Consider the following 23,133-nt stretch of genomic DNA (forward strand, 5'->3'; position numbering starts at 1 on the left):
GTTTCACACAAAGGCTTCCAAGCTCAACTAAATCACCCCAAACCATGTGGCAAAATGTGTTATGGTTTGATGAGACCAATTCCCAAAGGTATAATAATTCCATAATTCCAAAAGGTATGTTTAGTGCAAAGAAAAGCACATCATCAAAAGCACACCATACCCACGGTGAAGCACGGTGGCGGCAGCATCATGCTTTAGGGCTGTTTTTCTTGATCCAGATCACTGCTTGCAGCTACATTTTTGGAGTTTGTCTGGATTGCTCTTGAATATGATATCATTTTTATGACCAATTTTGTTTTGCCCCTTTTATCTGGCTATACATTTTGTTTTCTAGATGCCACAACATGTATTAAACTTTTTGGAAATGGATCCCTATTCTACTTCCCATGTTACACTTCTTTTCTCACTAACCGTTTTCTGGCAACATTCAATTTCATATTAATGAGAATTCTAAATTAGAAGCAGTCGAGACAGCAAAACTAGGACACAAGGTCCCAGAATGCAATACAGCTATAAGACACAGGTGTGCTGAGTTACAGCCTAGACTCTGCTTGGCTAGTTAGCGATCTATGACATGATGATGAGGGCGACGGCACTGACGATGGAATTAGCATGAAAGTTGAAGCTTTGGAAGTGTAGATGGGGATCTGCGAGAGCTGGACAGACTAAAGTACTAAAGAGCTGCTGCTACGCTTTCTAGATAGACGAAGTGATGGCTAAATCCCAGTAGCATCACTGTCAGCAGGTAATCCAGTGGCATTGTGGATAATGCAGGAAACCGTTAACCAAAGTGCAAAAAGATCAACATGCCAGTCAAAGAAGTAAACTAAAAAAAAACGTATTAAAAAAAACTAAAATAAATTGCCATTTGGACACCACTGAAGATCTCATGTTAATTAAAAAGATCATTAAAAAGTCATTCAGGGTGGTTTTTCCCTTTAACCATGGTTAGAGTCTGAAGCCTTACCTTGATTGAGCAGCAGAGCTGTAGGAGCGTGAGAGACAGAAGAAGAGATAAGAAGGACAGGCGGAAGAAAGAATGTTAGTTTTGTTAGTGTATTATTAGTAGTATTGTTAGGATATTGTTATTAGTAATAGGTGCATTGCTTTTATATATGCTAGTGCTTATTAATTTTTCAATAGCACACGATGCACTAATGTAAAAAAAAAAAAAAAACCTATTGCAGTGAACTGAGAGAGAGACAGAAGTGAGGGTGACCCAAGAGATGTCTAATCCTATTGATTGTGCTTTCAGTGCCTTAATCTGACGTGGAATTAAAGCAGCAGCTCAGAGCTCTTGCTTTCTCTCTCTCTCTCTCTCTCTCACACACACACACACACACACACACACACACACAACCCTACCAGAGATTCCTCTCTTCATCCACTGTGGTTCCTCAAGGACAATGTAGAAGTTCTCATGCTTCTCATATTCTTCATCGTCAATGATCCTAATCTGAATGGTTTGCCTGAACACAAACACACACAAGCAAGCACCAAATTATGCATTCAAGTGATGCTCTAAACTGCGGCTAAATGTCGAAGAGCAGAGAACAGGTAACTGCTAAATGAGACAAACACGCTGAAATGTATTCAGAGTCGGCAGATAAAGTTCAAAAGTTGCATGAATACTGACGCAGGGAAAGTTTAAGTAAGTCACATCTATTTATAAATTTACTGGCTTGCCCATTTTTACATTCTGCATTTTTTACATCCCCTTGCACACACTCATGGAGCACTTTATTAGGAACACCTGTACACCTACTCATTCATGCAATCATGCAACCATCAGAATGGGGGAAAAATGTGATCTCAGTGATCTTTTACTGTGGCGTGATTGGTGGTGCCAGACGGGCTGGTTTGAGGATTTCTATAAATGCTGATCTCCTGGGATTTCCCCACACAACAGTCTCTAGAGTTTACTCAGCATGGTGCAAAAGAGCAAAAATATCCAGTGAGCGGTAGTTCTGTGGATGGAAACGCCTTGTTGATGAGAGAGGTCAGCGGAGAGTGGCCAGACTGGTTCGAGCTGACACAAAGGATACAGCAACTCAGATAACCACTCTGTACAACTGTGGTAAGCAGAAAAGCATCTCAGAATGCACAACACGTCCAAACTTGAGTGGATGAGCTACAACAGCAGAAGACCACATCTTCTGTCAGCCATGAACAGGAAGCTGAGGCTGCAGGGGGCACAGACTCACCAAAACTGGACAGCTGAAGACTCTAGCCTGGTCTGATGAATCTCAATTTCTCCTAAGGCACACAGATGGTAGGGTCAGAATTTGACACCAACAGCATGAATCCATGGACCCAACCTGCCTTGAGTCACCAGTCCAGGCTGGTGGAGGTGGTGTGATGGTGTGGGGAATGTTTTCTTGGCAGACTTTGGGCCCGTTAATAGTAAATCAATCATCGCTGGAATTTAGCCATCTTCTTTCTAATGGCTATTTCCAGCATGATAATGCACCATGTCTCAAACTGTTTTCATGAACATGACGATGAGTTCAATGTTCTTCTGTGGCTTTCCCAGTCATCAGATCTAACACCTTTGGGATTTGGTAGAACGGGAGATTCACTGCATGAAAATGCACCTGAAAAATCTGCAGCAATTGCGTGATGCAATCATGTCAATACGGACCAAAATCTCAAAGGAATTTTCCAACATCTTGTGGAATCCATGCCACAAAGAATTGAGGCTGTTTCGAGAGCAAAGGAAGGGCCTACCCAGTATTAGTACAGTGTTCCTAATAAAGTGGTCAGTGAGTGTATTCTGATTTTAGTAAGGTTTTAGTGCATGGGTTTGTTTATTATTCTTTCATTTACATCCAGCACTGATGAATTTGCGACATCATAGACCAAAGCATTACTATCAGTGCCAGTTTTGTTGATGTTCTCCCACTTATATTCCTGCCAGATAAGAAACACTGTCCAGTATGCCACTATGTTGACTATTAATAATGATAGGATATTAAGAACTCAATTGTACCCCAGGCCACATCATCAAGGCAAAAAAAACAAAACAAAATGGGCCAAGCCCAAAGTGGCAAATGTGAAGCTTTTAATGGTCTTAACAAGAAATCACTGGTGAGAAAATGAGCAGGAATGAAGCAGACGCACTCCTGAGAGCTTCTGTGCCTCCGTTCACCGGTTTCCTTTTGCTGTTTGGGGAAAAGCTAGAAACAGGGAAATTCACTTCTATAGTCTTTTTGTGTGCAAAATCATGATAACGATTAAAATGTTTGATGTAAAATTCAAACTAACACGTGTCTGGGTGTGCGAATGTTTCCAAAAATATCTTCTGGGATTTTTTTCTTAAAAGATTAGTGATTATTTGGTTTTCTGCTGCACCTGATGCAGCTCATCAAGAGCCACAAGACTTAAACATTTACAGAAATCAAAGGGAAAAGCTCCCATACTGAGCTCCTTTATCTCTCTGTTTCATTCCTGCTCATTTCCTGACCAATGATTTGTTGTTAAGACCATTAAAAGCTTAATATTTTGCCATATTGGCCTTGGTCCTTTTTTTTTTTCTTTGCCCAGGAGAGTAGATTATTATTAATGCGTCTATTCTCTAATCTCATAATGGGCATGAGGCAGTTTACCTCATTAATTTTTGTTTCATAACGACGACAGAAAAAAAAATCACCCCACCCTTTCTTTAATGTAACAGTACAGAAGAAATCATACTTTCTTTGCTAAGAATGTATTTGTCCTCAGTGTTCTACCTCCTGCTCTCATCTTTGCGCTCCAACACCTTGTTTTTTCAACATTTTTGTAGGACTTTACAGTAGCTGATACATGCAGAGTCAATCATATCGAAGGTCAAACCCCATTCAAAGGACAATCCCCACTATCATGTTTTAATGGACACTGTTTTACATTCAGGTGTCAGCTCTCATTTAAAAAAAAAAAAAAAAAAGCCCAGGATTTTATGTTAATTGTCTGAGAGAGAAAAGCCATCTCAACATTATTGGCAAATAAAACAGAAATAATTTAATGATTTCCAAGCAACATCATACATCATAAAATGCACAGAAGATGATGTGTCAGATTAAAAAGCAATCACAATGGTGAAAAACAAGAAATGCAATATAATATCTCTGAAAACACGCCACGCAAAAAGCGAAATCTTCATGGCATTGCTCTTATATCTCTTGAGATCCCTTCAGTGACTAACAATCAGCATGGTATAGCTATTTTTATATCAGAAGTGAATATAATCCACCCTGTGTATTCTATCTCACTGAGTGATGCTTCCAATTGCATTTCACTAGTGTGTGGGAATCATGTCATACTGAAATGCAATCACTGTCCAATAACAGCATTAAAGCTGTACTCAGGGGTTGTGGCTGTAACCGGAGCAGTGCCTAAGGGTCGGACTGCCTCTAGGAGCTTGGGTATTCATTTCCAGGAGGCGTTAGCATCCATTTAAAATTTAAAGTGTCTTACTGATGAACTCGTAAACATCAAGCTTTTAAGAATTACTACGAAAACAAAGGAAGAAGTGAGGCTGGGGCTGATTTCCTTCTAGCCCAGACTCTAAACTTATGCAACGTTAAAATTAGTGACAGTCGTGTCAGGTGACTTCACTAATCACTAATCAACAAATTGTGATTGTGCCTTTGGTAGATTTTATCCCTCCTATCTATTATCCCAACCAGCCATCATTGAATACTAAAATCTTTAAAGAAAAGGTCTGGGCAGCTACAGTTAGTTAAATGAAGCCTAACCGTCAATTTTCTGAATGTTCCATGAAATACCGGATGAATGCTCACTGTATGAGTCCACAATATAAAAAGGAAATTGCCAGAATAAATGATGGAGCCCAACGTTAGAGCAGAAGCGTATAAACCTGATTCGATCTAATCTGTTCCGTCTCCGTGTCTGTAAAGCTGTATGTGCACTCCTGCTGCCAGATGTGATGAAAACGCCAGATCAGGAACTACTTCTCCTGCAAGGCTCCTCTCCCCATCCCCATCCCCGAACCTGCCTGATTGATCCTAATGCTTTATTCCTGCTTCTTCGCCCGGAACTTCTGCACCTGTGACTCATTTCCTGTCGTCGTATATCATCTCACATAACGTAACCCTGTAAACCACAGGGTGTCAATCAAGCACACAGACAGATAAATGTGTCTATGTTCTAATCTGATCCACCAAATGAATTTATAGTCTAAATTAAAAACATCTTGTGGACTGTAATTAAATTGAAAGACGGGGTGGGGTATGTGGGGGTGTGTGGACTAGGCTCGGTTGTTTCATTAGGGGGCAAAACAGACGAGCAATAAACTCAGGGCCATAAACTCAGCAACTGACAAAAGGTGCTAATGCAAGGTACAAATTTTACATATAATCCCTATTAAGTTCATTTCAGTTCTAGGATTTAACAGAACAAAACTGTTGGGGGGAAAAATTAAACGGGGGTGAATACTTATGCAAGACGTTGTATAGTAAAACGATAATTTGGAGCGTTTGTTTTCTTGCAGTGTGTTCATCTGTTTCATAGATGATATAACATATGTTCATTGCATTTGTGTTTTTTTCCAAATGTACCGTTCAGATAAATGCTGATAAATGAACACATTTAAAATGACTTGTTAGTGTTTTTGGTCTTAAACTGATTTTTTTTGTTTGTTTGGCCCACTTGATATTGGACTCTTGGGCAAAAAAAAAAATGGGCCAAGCCCAAAATGGCAAAATATTAATCTTTTAATGATCTTAACAACAAATCACTGATCAGGAAATGATCAGGAATGAAACAGAGAGATAAAGGAGCTCAGTTTGGGAGCTTTTCCCTTTGATTTCTTTAAATGTTTAAGTCTTGTGGCTCTTGATGAGCTGCATCAGGTGCAGCAGAAAACCAAATAATCACTAATCTTTTAACAAAAAAAAATCCCAGAATATATTTATGGAAAAGTTTGTACACCCAGACATGTGTTAGCTTGAATTTTACATCAAATATTTTAATCATTATCATGATTTTGCGTACAAGAAGACTATAGAAGTGAATTTCTCTGTTTCTAGCTTTTCCCCAAACAGCGAAAGGAAACCAGTGAATGGAGGCACAGGAGCTCTCAGGAGTGCGTCTGCTTCATTCCTGCTCATTTTCTCACCAATCACTTGCTCTTAAAACCATTAAAAGCTTCATATTTCCATTTTGGGCTTGGCCCATTTTTTTGCCCAGGAGTGTAAGTGTAATAGCCCTGCTCTAAACACTTCTAAAACACAATTTATGCTCAATCTTCCTGCTTCCGAGCATACTCTCATTTGTATATATTACAGTTGCACATTAATTAACTGCTGTAATCATAAAGACTGTCCTGTGCTCATCCTCAAGGTTATTCACAATATGATCAGCCCAGTACTTTCAACTAACTTTGTGTTGTTTGTCTTTCTTCTGTACAGCTGTACACTGTAATGATTTACAAGCCCTAAGCACTATTCTTCCTCAGCACTGTCGCCTCTGGCTTGCTCATCTAAACCTACATCCAGATTTCTGGGTCACCCAGAAGGCTCAAGTCAGAGTTGGAGTGTAACAGAATTTTTTTTTAAAGTGTGTTTTGGTCACCAACTAATTAAATCTGCACTATATAAGGAACAGTCATGAGCTGTTATACACATAATCACGTCTTAATGCCTCCCACACACGCATACTTGTTGTAGCTGATAAATACAGCGGCTCATAAGCAAGCGACACATTAACAAACCGAAACTGCTCCAGCAAAACTAAAAACACAGCAATAACCAAAAACACAACAGTCATCAAAATACAGCAGCAAAACCTTTTTTTGATTTGCTGTCATGTTTTTGGTTTTGCTGTTGTGTTTCTAAATTTTCTGATGTGTTTTATTTTCCTGTTGTGTGTTTGATTTGTTGTGTTTTCTGTTTTATTGTTGTGTTTTTGATGTTGCTTTTGTATTTTAGCTTTTTCTGTTCTGTTTTAAGTTTTACTGTTGTGTTCCTAAATTTGCTGTTGTGTTTCTGAATTTGCTGTTGTGTTTTTGATTTGTTGTTGTGTTTTTAGTTTTGCTGTTGTGTTCCTAAATTTGCTGTTGTGTTTCTGAATTTGCTGTTGTGTTTTTGATTTGCTGTTGTGTTTTTAGTTTTATTGTTGTGTTTTTGATTTGCTGTTGTGTTTTTCATTTGCTGTTGTGTTTCTGAATTTGCTGTTGTGTTTTTGATTTGCTGTTGTGTTTTTAGTTTTATTGTTGTGTTTTTGATTTGCTGTTGTGTTTTTGATTTGCTGTTGTGTTTTTAGTTTTATTGTTGTGTTTTTGATTTGCTGTTGTGTTTTTAGTTTTATTGTTGTGTTTATGAATTTGCTGTTGTGTTTCTGAATTTGCTGTTGTGTTTTTAGTTTTATTGTTGTGTTTTTGAATTGCTGTTGTGTTTCTGAATTTGCTGTTGTGTTTTTGATTTTGCTGTTGTGTTTATGAATTTGCTGTTGTGTTTTTAGTTTTATTGTTGTGTTTTTCATTTGCTGTTGTGTTTTTCATTTGCTGTTGTGTTTCTGAATTTGCTGTTGTGTTTTTAGTTTTATTGTTGTGTTTTTCATTTGCTGTTGTGTTTCTGAATTTGCTGTTGTGTTTTTGATTTGCTGTTGTGTTTCTGAATTTGCTGTTGTGTTTTTGATTTGCTGTTGTGTTTTTGATTTGCTGTTGTGTTTTTAGTTTTATTGTTGTGTTTTTGAATTGCTGTTGTGTTTCTGAATTTGCTGTTGTGTTTTTGATTCTGCTGTTGTGTTTTTTGGTTTCATTGTTGTGTTTTTGATTTTGCTGTTGTGTTTTTTGGTTTCATTGTTGTGTTTTTGATTTTGCTGTTGTGTTTTTTTGGTTTCATTGCTGCGTTTTCTGTCACACTCACGTGGTCTGGTCGTTGGTGAACTCCAGCTCTCCGCATGCATCTTCGTAGTCGACGCCTCCTCCCTGGGCTGTTCCCGGCTCTGTGTGGTAGGGCAGGATCACAGTTCCACGGGCACCTGAGTTCCTCACCACCGTCACCTCCATGGTGCCAACACTCTCGCTCACACGCAAAATGTGCTCGCTAAACGTGAAGATGCCTGCGTGGTCGTCATCGAGAATGGTCACAGTGGTGACCAGCGGCTCCGCTAACCGGCCCTTGGGCGCCTGGCCGGCCTCGTCACTTTCGAACATGCCTTCTGCGTCGCCGACTCGCAGGTTTAGCAGACGCACGAAGAAGTGCTCGTCCTCCTCAAAGATATCATCATCTATTATTCCTATCTGAAAGCATGGACATAGTGAGTACATGAACTCAGAATTCGGGCTGATGGAAATCTTTTGAAAAACTCTTTTTATTTAAATTTTTATCTCTCACCTTTATCTCTTTCCTGGTCTCTCCCGGCTTAAACACCAGCGTCCCCTCGCTGTACTCATAATCCGAACCTGCGTTGGCTGTGCCATCCTCCGTGCGGTAGTCCACGTAAAAGGTGTTCTCGCCGGTTCCCCCCTGGCACACCACAGCTAAGTTCAGCGTGCCGCAGTTCTCCATGCACTGACTGTGGCTGCTCTCGAATGCGATGCGGCTGCATGTGGCGTAGTCGTCGTGCTCGGATACATCGACATCTTTCGCGGCTGTCCGGCGTGCGTGATCGGCCGCGTGCTTCTTCAGCACGTTGCCCGCTCCTATCATCATGCGTGTGGCCTGGACGCGGTAGAAGGCGCGGCTCTTCTGCTGGTGCAGCAGGGCGTAATAGTTTGCGAGCTCCATTAGCTGATCCAGGTCTTTTTTGGGATACTTCTGCTTCAGGTCCTTCAGTATACGAATAACCTAAAGAGAGAGAACAAGGTGGGGAAAGATCCGTTTTGGCACTTATTCAACAAAAGTGCATAGAAATGACCGAAGATTTGAACACGTGGAATGACGTACAACAAATTTGCATGCTAAACAGAGTTACGTCCAATTCTGATCTTGAACTTAAATCAGTTTAAATAAAGATATAAAACACATAAACCCAATAAATTTAGACTACCTTGAACACAATTTTTGTTTTCATTCATTTATTCGGTTAACTTCTACCAAGTATATGAACAAGAACACTTAAAGACGAATTTGTTGCCAAAAACAATCAAAAGTTTTTTTCTAAATAAACTAATTTAAGCACAATTCACACTATAGAAATGTAAATTTAGACCAAATCTCTGCACAAACCCTGTTCATCAATATTGTTTAAAAACTCTTTTTTTATTTTAGCTAGCTGGCTAGGCTTAGCAATGAAAATTACAATGAAGTAACTGAAATGCGTCTTTTATTATTTCAGAATTATTTCAGTAATTTAGAGAGAAATTGTGACGTTACTATTATAAGCTTCTATCTGGGTTAAGGATGAATGAGAGAAAAACTTAAGGTCATAAAATGTGTGTAATTTTATAAAAAAAGATGAAATGTCACCTTTAGGTTCATGTTCTCCTTCTCTTTCCATCTTCTAACTTCTAACATTTAAGATGTCACTCCAAGTTAAAGTATCAAACTCACCTAAAAATGTGGAATGGTTCTGTGTGCGTGTGTGTGTGTGTGTGTGTGTGTGTGTGTGTGTGTGTGTGTGTAAGCAAGATGATGCGTTTCCTCTCACCTCTTTGCGGCTCTCATCCAGTTCTTTTGTACTTTCCATGTTAATGGTGGCGCTGCTGGACTTTAGCAGGGTTGCCATGGTGCCTGCGCTGTTATTAGGCCCATCCTGGCAGTGTTCCAGGGTAATAATTCCGGCTGACGCACTTGGTGGAAACTTCCCACGCAAGATCATATCCCCTCCTTTAGGGGATATTTCCCCTTCTGTCTCCACGACAACCCCCGTCCTCTTGTCAGCACGATAACGCTTAGACATATATTTGTAGAAGAGGAGACGGCGATCAGCGATCCAGGCCAAAATTACACAAACTGGGAAGAGGGACAGAGTGGCCAGGGCCTCCCAAACCTAACATATCAAACACACACACACACACACACACACACACTTACTATCCTTGTGAGGATTTTCCTTTCATATAATTATTAATGCAGCTAATTAATTAATTCTGGTTCCATACATTTTGATTCTAGATACTCTACTTCTAGGCCTTCTGATTATATACGTCCTGATTCTATACATCTATATATTATGATGCTATAGTGTACATTCTGGTTCTAGGCATCTTCTCTTTCTATACATCTCAATTCTATACATTCTGATTCTATATATTATGATTCTATACATGCTGAGTCTATGCCGTCTGATTCTATACATCTTGATTCTGGGCATTCGGATTCTGTACATTCTGTCAAGTTCTTTCCTCTGTCTGTTTTCTTCCTGCACTCTGAACACACCCAAGAACACACTCTTTCTCACTTCTACATACCTCGACAATTCCAGGTGAGATGATGGCGAGTGTAAGGTAAAGCCATATGTATGCAAAGATGCTCCAGAAGGCGGTGATGAAGAAGACTCTCAGATGTTTGATCTTCCTCACCTCTCCATCAGGGATCACCCACACACAGATACCAATGATCACAAACATGTTGAAGGCGGCGCTGCCGACGATCGTGCCGGGACCGAGGTCACCTGATTCAAAGCCGTGCCCGCAAACCTAGGGCACGTACAAACGTACGCACACACACGTCGTATTTTATGTGTTATTAGAAGAGCGTGGCAACAATGAATCATCTGCTAAACGTGGTATTTTCTGAGACAACTCTGTATTGGATCTCTAAGAAAAGATACAAACGAGGTGCCGTATTCAGGGTTGAGATGCACACATGGTGAGGATTTAATACTGAAATTGAGCTGAAATTTATGTTCTGGGCTCAAATAACTATGGAATGTCATTCGAGGCGAATATTAAATACATAAATATAACACTATTCATTAATTAATAGTTAGCTGAGCTACAAGCATAGCAGATGAGTGCTTGGTAAGCTTATCCTTCACACCATTGGCACATTTTCCTTAAAGCAGACTGTATCAAATTAACCTAAACATTAGCATTATCTTATTAATTTGATGAAACAAACTGGTGAATTAAAAGCATGATAAAAAAAATATAGTGTAGCTCACACAGACACTACAATTTCATTACCTCAGTTTAGTATGTTGTGGCTTCATTGTTATATTCACATATCTTTTTTTTAATCTATTCATTTTTAAACTGTGTCATGCTTTTATTTTATATCATACTACATTTTACAGCAAAAAAAAAAAACACTATTTCCTTCTTTAGTCTGTATTTTCTATCCCTGATTTTTTTTTTTTTCAGGTTAAAGGCCAAGTGCTTGTTTTTAAAGGCAGGCACTAGTCACTATTTGAAAACCCAGAGAAAAATCTGGCAACCTTGGAGGCGTGCACTACACAAAAATGATTTGCATAATATAAATGGGGAGCCCAGAAATTCAACTTAGGTCTCTGAATATACACAAATTTCTCCACACAATTATTGATATAACTTGCGGACTTAAGTCGATGTCTGAACACGGCCCGATGTTTTAGGATAGCTGAGTAAATGAATTAAAATATGTGTAATAATGCTGCAAAACAGAACTTCAGAGAGCTAAAAGAATGCCCTTTTATTTTATTAAAAGTTATAAAAGAATGCTTTTTTTAGTTTGCAGACTAAAAAGTGTTTGGCTGGTTCCTGCAGATACAAATTTGAGTATGACAATTGCAAGTTATTACCATTAAAGCAGTAACAACTGTCCATTACTTGTTTGAATAATGTTTCATGAAAACACCTAGTAACAGACAAATAGAGATGGACATCAACTGATAACTCACTTCGATGACAGACAGTAAGATCTCAGGAGCGGAGGAGCCCAGTGCCATTAGTGTTAAGTTGGACACGGTCTCATTCCAGATGCGTACAGTAGCCACCGTCGTCTCTCCACTGGGCATAGTGATCGTAACTTCTTTCTCCTGAAGAACAAAGCTGGTGTTACTACAGTTTGGGTAAAATGGTAAGAAGAAGAAGAATGAAGGATGCAGTGAAATGCAAGTTGGAAAATGAAGGCATGGCCAAAAGGTGATGGACCTGGAGCCAATCCCGGCACTCTGGATGGACACCAACTTGAAACAAACTTGAAACTTGAAAGTGTAATACTTTACAGGTCCTGATAGTAGAGGTCTTCATGGGTCCACTTGGATCCGAAAACCCGCGGTCTGACCCGAGACCCAAGCAGGTCGGGTTTGGTATTAGTTGCCTTGGGTCTCGGGTCTCGGATCTCTACCTGATAGCACTGTAATAGTCTTGTTGCCTCACTGCTCCAGGATCCAGGATTTGATCCCAAGCTCCTGTTACTCCAGTAATGAGTTATAATCCCACTATCACGTGTCCCCCAGATATGTTTTTTTGGTTTTCAGAATGAATGGAATTGGATAAACTGCCTAACAATCATTTAATTGTCTTACCTGTGATGTAATAACCTCAATGGACGCCATAAAGCGATCTGCGATGATTGACACACCCAGGAACATGTACATCAGAGAGACGAAATAGACAACGGCACGGGCAATCTTGTCTCCGAGTCCAGGGTTGTTAGGCTTCCACACAGGCAGGATGATACCAGGTTTACACTCCACCACCTCACCACAGCGCTTCGAACTGGCATTAGTGGACAACAAATTATCGTATGATTCCTGCACTGTGGGAGTAATGTTCAGCTCTTCCTCTCTTTGAGACTCTGGAGTGCAGGATGGAAGGAGGGAAAGGAGGAGGCACAAGGATAGGAGGAAAACAACAGAGCTGAGGGAAGATGGTGCCATAGCTTCTATCCTTAGGCGGCAGTGACGTGTTGTGAAACGGAGACAAAGAAAGGAGAGGAAGCAGCCCACCTGAAGAAAGAGAGAGTAACACATAGAGAAGACGACAGTCAGAATTAGTAACACAAGTTTATATTAATGTGCTCATTCTAATACATTATCATTTCTATAGTAACAGTTCATCCAACAAAGGACTTATATGGCATACAATGTATATAATCTCATTATTTAACAATGAATTCATTCAGTATGCACACCACACATACGCCACTATAGTGGGAAGAGCTTGTGGCTATGAAATATGACAAAATAATGAAATATAAAGGTAAAGACAACTGAATTGTGTTCATCTTTCAGCTGCTCCCGTTAAAGGTCACCGCAGCTGACCATTGGTCCGCATATTTGATTTGGCACAGTTTTTACGCCGGATTTCATAGCAAGTAACCCATGAAGGTATTCTTCAAAGGTTCTTTAAGGGTTCTCTGAATAATAAAGTGTTCTAATTTCTGATAGAGAAACACTATCTTGCAGGGTTGTTCACAGAAGCAAGCAGCAATCTGTGGGGTCCAAGCACCACTGCCATCTGTGCCACTGCCATCTGTGGGGTCCAACCACCACTGCAATCTGTGGGGTCCAAGCACCACTGCAATCTGTGGGGTCCAAGCACCACTGCCATCTGTGGGGTCCAAGCACCACTGCAATCTGTGGCCAGGAGTCCACGAGAGTAAAATTAGCCCTGCTCTCTGGGTAGGTGCACTGTCTCCCCCATCAATCACAATGACAGTAGCAATTCATGGGCATCTATAAGCTCATGCATGCAGAAGGGGGTGGATAGCAGTGTCCTCTGAGTGAGTCTCAAAAGAAACACCCACCTGGGCTGGTAGCTATCATATGATATGGGAGACCTAACTGGTGGGTGGGTAGGAATTGGCTAAGACTAAATTAAAGAGAAATCTGGGGGGAGAGTTATTTGAATTTAACCCTTGTGCAAGTCCATGCAACCAATCATGAGTTACATCTGTTTGAGTAAAGCAAGCTCACCCAACTAGGACACCAATTTTGTGAAGGTATGCCAGAAAACCTAGGATATAGGTTGCACATGGTACTAGAGGGTTGATATTTAGACATACCATTTAAAGCTTCATGATCATACCTCAAGTCTGTCCATGCCAAGTTCCTGCTGAGAGCTGACTGGCTGATGGGACCATATTCTTAAACAATCATCAGAAACCTACTTACAGGTTATTGCAAAGATGCAGTAGACCAAGTTTCAGCTCAAATCAGATTCTCAAAAGCAGTTATTTGAAATTAATCCCACCCCCTGTGGATGACCATGTGACAACCTTTGCACAAATACACAGGAACTTGTCCTGAGAATGATTCTTTCCTGGGTTTTTTTTCGAGTAAACCAAGCACAACACCACTGTTGGCAGGCTGCTTCCATATTGTGTGCAAAGCCTAAGAGGTTTCACTTATTCTGCAAAATATCTTAAAATCTAAGTGGGCAGAACTAAATGTTTCTTGGGGCTTTTTAATTATTTCTAATAATTTCTAATAATATCTGTCACAGATGTTTGTCGCGTCAATCATATCTAAAATATCTATAAATATAAAACATACTAAACCACAGGTTTATCTCACATTCCTTCCAGCTCTGTCCTTTTCTTATTCCATCCATCCATCACCAACCTAGCCCTCATGTGTAATTAAGATGGTTGGGTTTCATAGCCATGTTTTCAGATTGTCCTCCAGTTAAGAAATCACTCTTATTAGAGCACAGCCAGAAGCCATTTTAGCTCCAGTAATCATGTCATCCATCACCTGTCTCGCTTTTAGGCACATTTTAGATTCATTCATTCCACCAAGCTGGAGAGCTACAAGCACCGTCGATTGTCTGAGAGACATCTGCATCCACTTGATCGGTTAATATGTTTTTTTGTGTGTCAAATTATATTGGGGAGGAAATAAAGATAAACCTTATAAGAAATAAATGAACTGATGTTCGCTTCCTGAGAGCGTAAGCAACACAAACAGAGCAGTGTCTAGGACCATACTCTCTTTACACTGAATGTTTCTGTGCACAATGTAATGGATTTAGTCCAAATGAGAAAACAGAATAATTTAATAAGATACCAAATAACAATAACTAATCTGCATGCACAATCTGATCATTTGCTCTTCCTAACCACCACTGGCAGTAAGAATCATCTGTAAGAGATGTACCAGTAAGGTTGCAAAATGTCCTATGGCACATTATTCGCAATAAATTCTGCCTTATACGCATGGACCATATGTATGTACATAATATGGAGCTATCGCTTGGCAGCTTGTGACTGTGGTTGAAGTCACAGGTATCCTGTATAGCAAAGCTGGGGCGTAGGCTCCTCTCATCCTCTTCTACTTCGGTGAGTGGATTTTTAAAACATTATGAGCACTTTTTTCTATAGTGTCCATTAGCTTTGAACCAATTTTTTCCTTGTCTAGTCACCTAGCAGGCCTGTGGCTGTGTGCCACTAGTGTGGTTAAATGTTTTTCCCTTTCAATATGGTGCACAATAGTTGTGCCTCGGTATTGACCATCTTAAGGACACAGTGCCTGATTTGGACATCCCCTGCGTTGAATGGTATGCTCTGCTGGTGGATTTAAACCTTGATTTGAACCAAGAACAACAGTTTTTGGCCAATTCTAGATTTAAGAGGGTTGGATGGGTCTCAGAGTACCCTCTGTTTTCATACGCTAATAGTGCCACATGTAGTTCAAGCTGCGCAACCCTAGGACTGGTTCAAACCAATGGATCTGCATGAGACGTATTTCCATTTCCAGAACCACAGTTTGTAGTTTAGTTTTTAGTTTTTAGTGTTTTTGCATATGCTATACGTTTACAATAGCAAGTTCAGATCTTAAAGTGACACTCAGAAAGGTCAAAATGAAGCTGATACTCCAGTGTAACAGTGATTAAAGGCAGTGAGACATGGCTAAAAAATAAATTAAAAAAATTATTTTAACATAAAACTAAATCATGTTGTCATAAGTGAGCATTTTGTTAATGTAGTGAATGAAACCCTTTCCACAGGCTCTTTCTGAATGCTGTCAGCATCAGAGGTATGAAGGTAAGGTGAATATCTACTATCAAATATGGAACCAACTTTACGACAGCAACAATAAATCAGCATCTTGAGAACATTCTGATTGTTTCGAGACACCAAGGCATAATTTGGATAAACTTACACATTAATCAGATTCAGTAAATGGCAAGTTTTTGGCAGAAACAAGCTTCAGGAAATTTATTACTTGAACTTTGGTCATACTAATTTGTATACATAATTGCCTTCCCTGAAGTAACGTTCAGGTTTAGTCAAACACACTGCTGGTGCAAAATTAATCAATTTTCCTGAACAGTGCTGTGAATTTTGCAGCTAAAGGTAGATTTATTAGAGAGAACAAGCTAAGTGGACAGCACTTGCTGTTTTTGCTCATGTGAAAGACCCGTCCCTTTTCAGAGTCCATGCTTCCCTAACTGAAGTGTGTACTTGTGTGCATGTAATTCCTCACCCTCAGTGGTGGAATTTCACATAGGACTTTCATATGCCATACACTGGACTTGGTTAATGCATGTAATATTTAGTGCATGATAAATTGTCACAAATGAGCCAAGGGCTGCACAATTAATCAAATAATAATTAAGATTGCATTCACGGATGCCACAAATCTCTTATGGGGAAAAGTCACAAGTATTGAAATCTCAGAATTTAATTTCTTCCAGAGAAAAACTTGTTTTGCATGGTAATGTTTTCACAGGCTGCTGATTACATTCTCCATTTAAAAGTCTTGCTTAGGACATTTAAAGCCCTAAGTGGTTTAGCTCTGTTGTATTTTGCTGATCTTGTGAAACATTATACCCCATCCTGGGCACTCTGATAACTAACGCAGGCCTTCTGTCCATCTCAAGGGTCACTTGTAGCTCAGCCAATGAAAGATTCTTAGTTTCATTACGTTAAAACGTTCGTAATTTCTCATAGCTTTAACATCAATTCGTTAGTTATTGCAGATTTGTTCATTAATGTCTATGTTTAATGACAAGAACTATGAAGTCTTTAATCTGGATTAACAGAAGTTGCATTCCTATTATCCTCTGGCGCACTTTCCCAGAGTTTTGGGGCGATAAAAGAAAAAATAATAAGCTGAGCTGCGATTGATTTTAGGTGTGGATAGTAAACCTGCCTCAGCTGAACGAAGTGCTCCAGATGAGTTACACTGGTTCAGAAGATCAGTATGATATCCATGAGCTATAACATTTAGAGTATTATATGTCATTAGCAAAACTTTGTAGTCAGTATGAAACTTAATAGGCAGCCAATGTCAATTGAATAAAACTGGAATGATGGGATTATTGAAGAAAAGAGAAACTAGTCATAGTTTGTTAACAGGAATTAAAAAAAGAATGAGAGTAATAAGAAAATGGCAAGGGGGTTGAGAGGTTCGGTTTAAATGGTGACTGTCAGGAGTTGCAGAAACACACTGCCTTATTAGGAGGCAAGGAATTTCACATATACACAGAGTACTAGAGCACAACTGTGTTTCATTCACAGTCAGCAAGAGGGAGGGAGGGTGTGACATGGTACAAAAGCCAGACGCACACAGAATAGGTACATGGATAATGTGCAGTGCTGTATTGTATACAAGTGTCTTTGTCCTATTGTCAGGACTAAATTGGATCCATTTATATTTCATCTTCACAGCAACACTGTCAGTGTGCTGTCAGTAGAACGATGTTAAAAACACTCCTGGTTTTATTTTTTCATGTACAATACAACAATCACATTTATACTCATTTTGTAAACTCCCTCTCTCTCTCTCTCTCTCAAACACCCACACACACGCACACACACACACACACACACAGTCAAGGCATCACCAGATGCAAGATGGTGTGCACATCACCAGGGAATTACATCTTTATATGTCTGACCTGTTTTCTTCAGCCAACCGCCTGCTCTTCTTCTTCACTTAGTGAGCAAAAGGTCAAGACACACGCATCAACTCTCATTACAGTCCACGTAAGAGAGAGAGAGAGAGAGAGAGAGAGAGAGAGAGAGAGAGAGAGAGAAGGGAGAGAGATACTTGCAAAATGCTGCTATAATTCTGGGAATACAGCCGGCACAGAAGGGATTTGTAACACATTTGGGTTTCTGTGCTATTTTCTTTTTAATTGAAACATTCCATTAAATGCATTGTGCATGGTTTAGTCATGCTTCTGTATAATCCTGTGCAATCTAAACCTGAACAACAAAAGCTAATATTTATCTGTTGATATATTCATTAAAACTGTAATAATTAAGGACACAGTTTAGACTGTAAAAAAACTACCTTATAAATTTACAGTAAGGCGACTTATGCTGTATGATTTTAGGCCTGATTTTTTTTTTTTTTCTGTCGCAGACAAAAAAATGCACATCATAAACTAAATCTTCGGTCATGAGCTGAGATTACGGGTCTTAGAACTCATCACAAAGAAGAAGAAAGCAAGCTACAGGTTGTCTATTTAAAAGTACCAGGCTAATGAGCATTATATACCTAGCTAGTATAACATTACATAACATACGTTTGCCTTTATCTCCAATGTAAACGTATTGCAACTACCTTGTTTTGCTAAAATCGTTGAAGCTATGCTTTTTATTAAAATGTGAGGTAACAAAATAATGGAGGAAATAAAAAAAAAATTAGTCATACCAGGTTACTTTGCTACTTCAGCTGAATTCTTAAGATGCCTAGTTTTATAGTAAACTTAATAACAGTGTTTGTTTTACTGCAGCCTAGTCACAGAAGTTATACATTAAGGCATTATACGTTATATTACAGTATAAATTGTCACTACTGTGCATATTTTTCCACAATATGAAGGAGACTACATTGTGAAACTGTAAAACACATTTAAAGTATTAAAGTATTGCAACGAACTCGTACAGTAGATTATGTTACTGACAGCAAAAGCAGCACGATAGTTACAATACAGTACAAGAGACACGATTACAGCTTTATTATTCACACAAAAATGATCGACTAGCCTCTTAAACAATGCATTTTCGTCTAAAGCTTTCTGTTTGAAGACTTTGCTGACTGATTTTTTTTTTTGGCTAAGGTATGTTTAGGAGTCGCAGGTGCTTCTTACCTGTTTTGATTTAAGGATAGATCAGACTTGTGATCAGTATACCGTGGAGCACAATATGCTGTTAGTATCAGACATCTCAAGCATTGAATAAATTGCGCTTTGATTAATTGAACAGTGAACACTAGGCTCTAGGCTCAGCTGGTTGTCACAGCAGCATGTCCCTGTGATGTCTCATTAACACATGTGTTAGCACGTTAGCTCCGGGGCTCTGAAAAGGGCACGTTCAGTAATGAGAGAGCTCAGTTTCCTGTAAAGGACGCCATGCCCAATTTAATCTCATCTCATTTCCGGCCAACATGGGGATGGAAAGTTACTTTCTATTCAGTAAAGGAAATACTACAGTGAGAGCTCTATGCCTAAAACCTGCCAATGTTGAGTCACTTGTACAGTAAGGAAACTCATTTAAATAGACTTCCGTTTTTAATGATTATCTCCTTACATTCCCCAGTAAAGTGTGATTATATGATGGTAGAAAAAAGCACCAAATCAAATCTCTTAAAGTTTCTCCCGCCGAAAGCAATAATGCATCAAGGAAAGTAATATCTGTTCAAAACAACCACTATTTTCATTTCTCATTTCTTCAAATTCTGTGATTTCAGCATGACGGCTTACCTGTATATCCAATAATATTCATAATGTTCTCAAGAACTTTCTAGCACTTTCTATCTTCAGTGCACTCTTCATGATTACAGAGGAAAAATGTTTACCTTCTGCAGCCTGAATATTTCTAAATTCATTACAGATGAATGTAGTTTTTTTCAGTTTCCTAACCTCTTCAAGTACTCTTCTGCTCTCTGTGTTAGATAAGAAAGGGTGCGAAAGAGGAGCGATTCTGTGCCAAAGGTGGCACAGAACTAAAATAAGAGTGAGAATTCATCTAAAAATATTGGAATCCATAAAAACCTCAAGATGAAAATGAATTGCTCAGTCTATGTGTGTGTGTGTGTGTGTGTGTGTGTGTTAGAGGAAATGAGCTTGGCTTCATACCAGGAGGTTGCAGATGGCACACAGTGAGGACAAGTCATACAATAGCAGGTACAATAGATCTTTCAGATATAGATCCAAGACACAGAAACGAACACCTGCCCTCTATATCATCAAACGCTCTGTTCCTATCTACAGCATGTGTTTCCACAGTGCATCTGATGACGGCCCGTGTACATTTCATCCCATTAAAATGTGCCGTTTAATATATCGTTTTGATATACAGTATAGCAGTAAGCATTCTGGGACAGATTCCAGGAGAGCACATGTTTGAAATACATGATGATGAGTATGACAAGTGTGTGTTTTAGTCTTTCCATGGCCTCCTCCCTAATTATTTATTAATTAATGATTATTTATTGACATGTTTAGTGCTGGCTAGCCAAGGATACAATCCTTAATAGTGCTTCATTAAAATGCTGTGTGTTACTTTTACATAGTACAATACAGTTTGCAACGCCGTTTATGTTCCTTCATCTTTCAAGCCATGTTCTATTGAACCTTCAAAACAACCAGAAGTCATTAACAGGGTATCTCAATAGAATTAATCGTAAGTTGTTCGGGTTGTTTGGGTCTGATATCGATGCTTAACGCAAACTAGAGCAATCGAATGTGTCCGTGTCAACCAATCTGTCTTTGTCCTGTCGCTGATAAAGATGAAATCTGACACCTTCTAGATCACAGCATGTCCTCGTCAATGTCAACAATCATATAAGGAACTGACTTGCCAGGTTAAAATGTTATTACATGATAAAACCTCTCTTCTCCATTACCTTGAAGGGATACGTTGAGAAATCATTCGTATAAAAACTTTGAAACGGATGCATAAAATGTTCTCCTGTGACAGTTTTGCATTTCCTCGCAAGATTAAGGGACCGAATGGTGAAATGTAACAGCCTTTCATGCTTTTGCGTCTTGCACAAATGAGTCTTACCTTCCTGCTGTGGGGTTATCAATGATTAATACTGTCATCATTTATATATGTAGTCTTTAGGTGCTTATTTATTCCATTTGAGTTACTGATGCATTCAAATGGTAGTAGGTTTACCTACTTCATCTATATATTTAATCGTTCATTCAAAATTGTAGGGAAAACACATTTAAAACTTATTTTATATACACTGTTTTTATTTACAGGAAGTTACAAGTTACAAGTTTCCACCCACTGAGGACGATTTCAATCTTTGAATCTTCTCCTTAGCTCCATTTTTTTCATTCGTTAACACATACAAAGGAATTGGATTTTTTTTTTTTAATCCAAAATGCAATTTAGATAATAATAATCAGCTGTAGATCTCAAGTCAGATGAAAATGGAAGACCAATGTGGATATTACAGTTTTTCTCGATTGCTAACACGCTATAACTGATTTCTGATTTTCCCAAACCGTTCATTCAGCTCTCAAAAAAAAAAAAAAAAAAAAAAAAGTTCATCTGTTTTCACACACATTCCAATTGTCTCAGAGTTTTCTGCAAAACTTTACATAAAAATGCCCTAATTTTGCACAAGCGTAACCATGTTCTCAATCAGAAAACACAAGCACACTATAAAATTAACTCAAGCCATCACAAGCTGAACGCAATTACAGTATCTCTCAATCGCTTTGGTTCAATTCTCAAGAGCTGCAGCGGAAACTGAAGGTTGATGCTACGTTGGCACACACCATCACGCAGTCAAGGCAGGCAACAGAAATGAGCCAAAAGTGTTAAATGTTTTGTAATGGCTATGATAAATGTTTTTGCTTACTTATTCACTCTGTTGGTTATTACCTTGTATTAATAAAAGAATAAAAATAAATGCAAACAGGCTAGAAATGATAAAGAAGTGAGCCCGTTTTCTCAGCAGTGTATCACAAAGGTGAGAAATGCAAATGTCTCCCAGGTGTGAAAATGTTCCCAGGCAGAATATCACAAGACATCACTCACCATGGCAACTAATGACTTTACATGGAAAATAATTTCAGAAAACATGTTTTAGCACTTGGAAGAAAAACTCTGTAATGGCTGTTTAATAATCTGAACAGTATTAAAACACAGAACTAAGACTTCATACAGACACGGACATTACCGGCTCTTTATCATTAACAGAAAATCCATTCTGCTTGGGATGGATTTTTTTTTTTCATTTGGGGCAAATGTGCTTTAATGTGCTGCTTTATTAATTGGGATTAGAAAGCATCAATTAATACGAACTGTAATACTTGCATATAATATAGGCTCTTGCTGTTCCATTTATCTATTCTGTTGGCTGCATTACCTGATTTTGCACAAATGACTACTGAATTTCCTGCCTTTCATGGCATTAATAAAGCACCACATGTATTCATATAGTTACAGACTGTCACAAATAACCCACTTCATGTCATAGTTCCCAAATGCTCATGTTTTTGTTGTTTGTTACTCTTCTAGTCCTGTCTGCAACCCTGTCCTGTGACTGGTTTGTTGCCCTATTGTGTCCACCTGTTTTATGTTAGTTCTTAATTAGTTTGTCTATGTATAGCCTGCTATTTCATTGCTTCGTCGCAAAGTCTTTCCATGCACTTTTTGGTCCAAGCCTTGTTTTCTATCTTTCCCAACACTTTTTAACCCTCACCTTTTTCACCTCACTTTTTGATTATGGATTACTGCTGTTTGATGTTGTGGTAGAACCTATTTAGCAAACGTATGAGAGTTTTGGGGTCCTGATGTCAAAAAAATAGACTTTATTGTCTAAACAACAAATAACAACGAAGCCCAGCTGGTCTGCAGAACAACTGAAAAACATAATCTCAGCACATTCTTTCTACAGACTCTTACAATTCTTATCTCATCAGGACGGGTTTTCCCCGATATTTCCTTAAGTCACACCTTGGCCTCGCGCCCCCATTATTTCCTCATCCTGGGCTTCCCTCTCTGACTTCATTTTAATGGTGGTGTGAGCACAAAGGATTACATTTTATTACAAACATGCATTTATACATTGATTAGCATTCAGTTATCCTTCAGTTTTAGTGGATCATGTCTTTAATTATAACTCGTTTCTTTAATTAATCATGCATTGATACTTTTTCACACCTTATACTTTTAATTATGCTTTGATTGATTAAAATATTCCGTAATGTTGCCTCAAGTTTCAATGCTATGACAGTTAAATAAGACACTCCCCATCGTTAGCATATTAGTAAGGATATTGCAGTTTGCAGTTGCAGTTCATTCAGAAATAATCGTGACTATACTTCCTCCCAATCCTTCACCCTTT

At 38.9% G+C, this 23,133-nt stretch overlaps 1 protein-coding gene across 3 annotated transcripts in view; it reads right to left on the bottom strand.

Moving 5' to 3' along the window:
* slc8a2b (solute carrier family 8 member 2b) overlaps window positions 1-23,133 on the bottom strand; it is a 54,920-nt gene that overhangs the window by 14,081 nt on the left and 17,706 nt on the right. For 2 of the 3 annotated variants that reach the window (XM_026943588.3, XM_053239733.1), the window contains 8 exons: window positions 12,394-12,816; window positions 11,764-11,901; window positions 10,355-10,582; window positions 9,592-9,933; window positions 8,337-8,789; window positions 7,866-8,242; window positions 1,366-1,469; window positions 968-985 (listed from right to left, as the gene is read on the bottom strand). In XM_026943588.3, the coding sequence (XP_026799389.3) occupies window positions 968-985; window positions 1,366-1,469; window positions 7,866-8,242; window positions 8,337-8,789; window positions 9,592-9,933; window positions 10,355-10,582; window positions 11,764-11,901; window positions 12,394-12,747 (2,014 nt within the window). In that variant the 5' untranslated portion in view covers window positions 12,748-12,816. The remainder of the gene's footprint in view (window positions 1-967; window positions 986-1,365; window positions 1,470-7,865; window positions 8,243-8,336; window positions 8,790-9,591; window positions 9,934-10,354; window positions 10,583-11,763; window positions 11,902-12,393; window positions 12,817-23,133) is intronic. The other variant, XM_026943589.3, reaches the window with a different exon arrangement.

This window comes from Pangasianodon hypophthalmus, chromosome 14, assembly GCF_027358585.1.
Source record: "Pangasianodon hypophthalmus isolate fPanHyp1 chromosome 14, fPanHyp1.pri, whole genome shotgun sequence".
NCBI classification, from domain to species: domain Eukaryota; kingdom Metazoa; phylum Chordata; class Actinopteri; order Siluriformes; family Pangasiidae; genus Pangasianodon; species Pangasianodon hypophthalmus.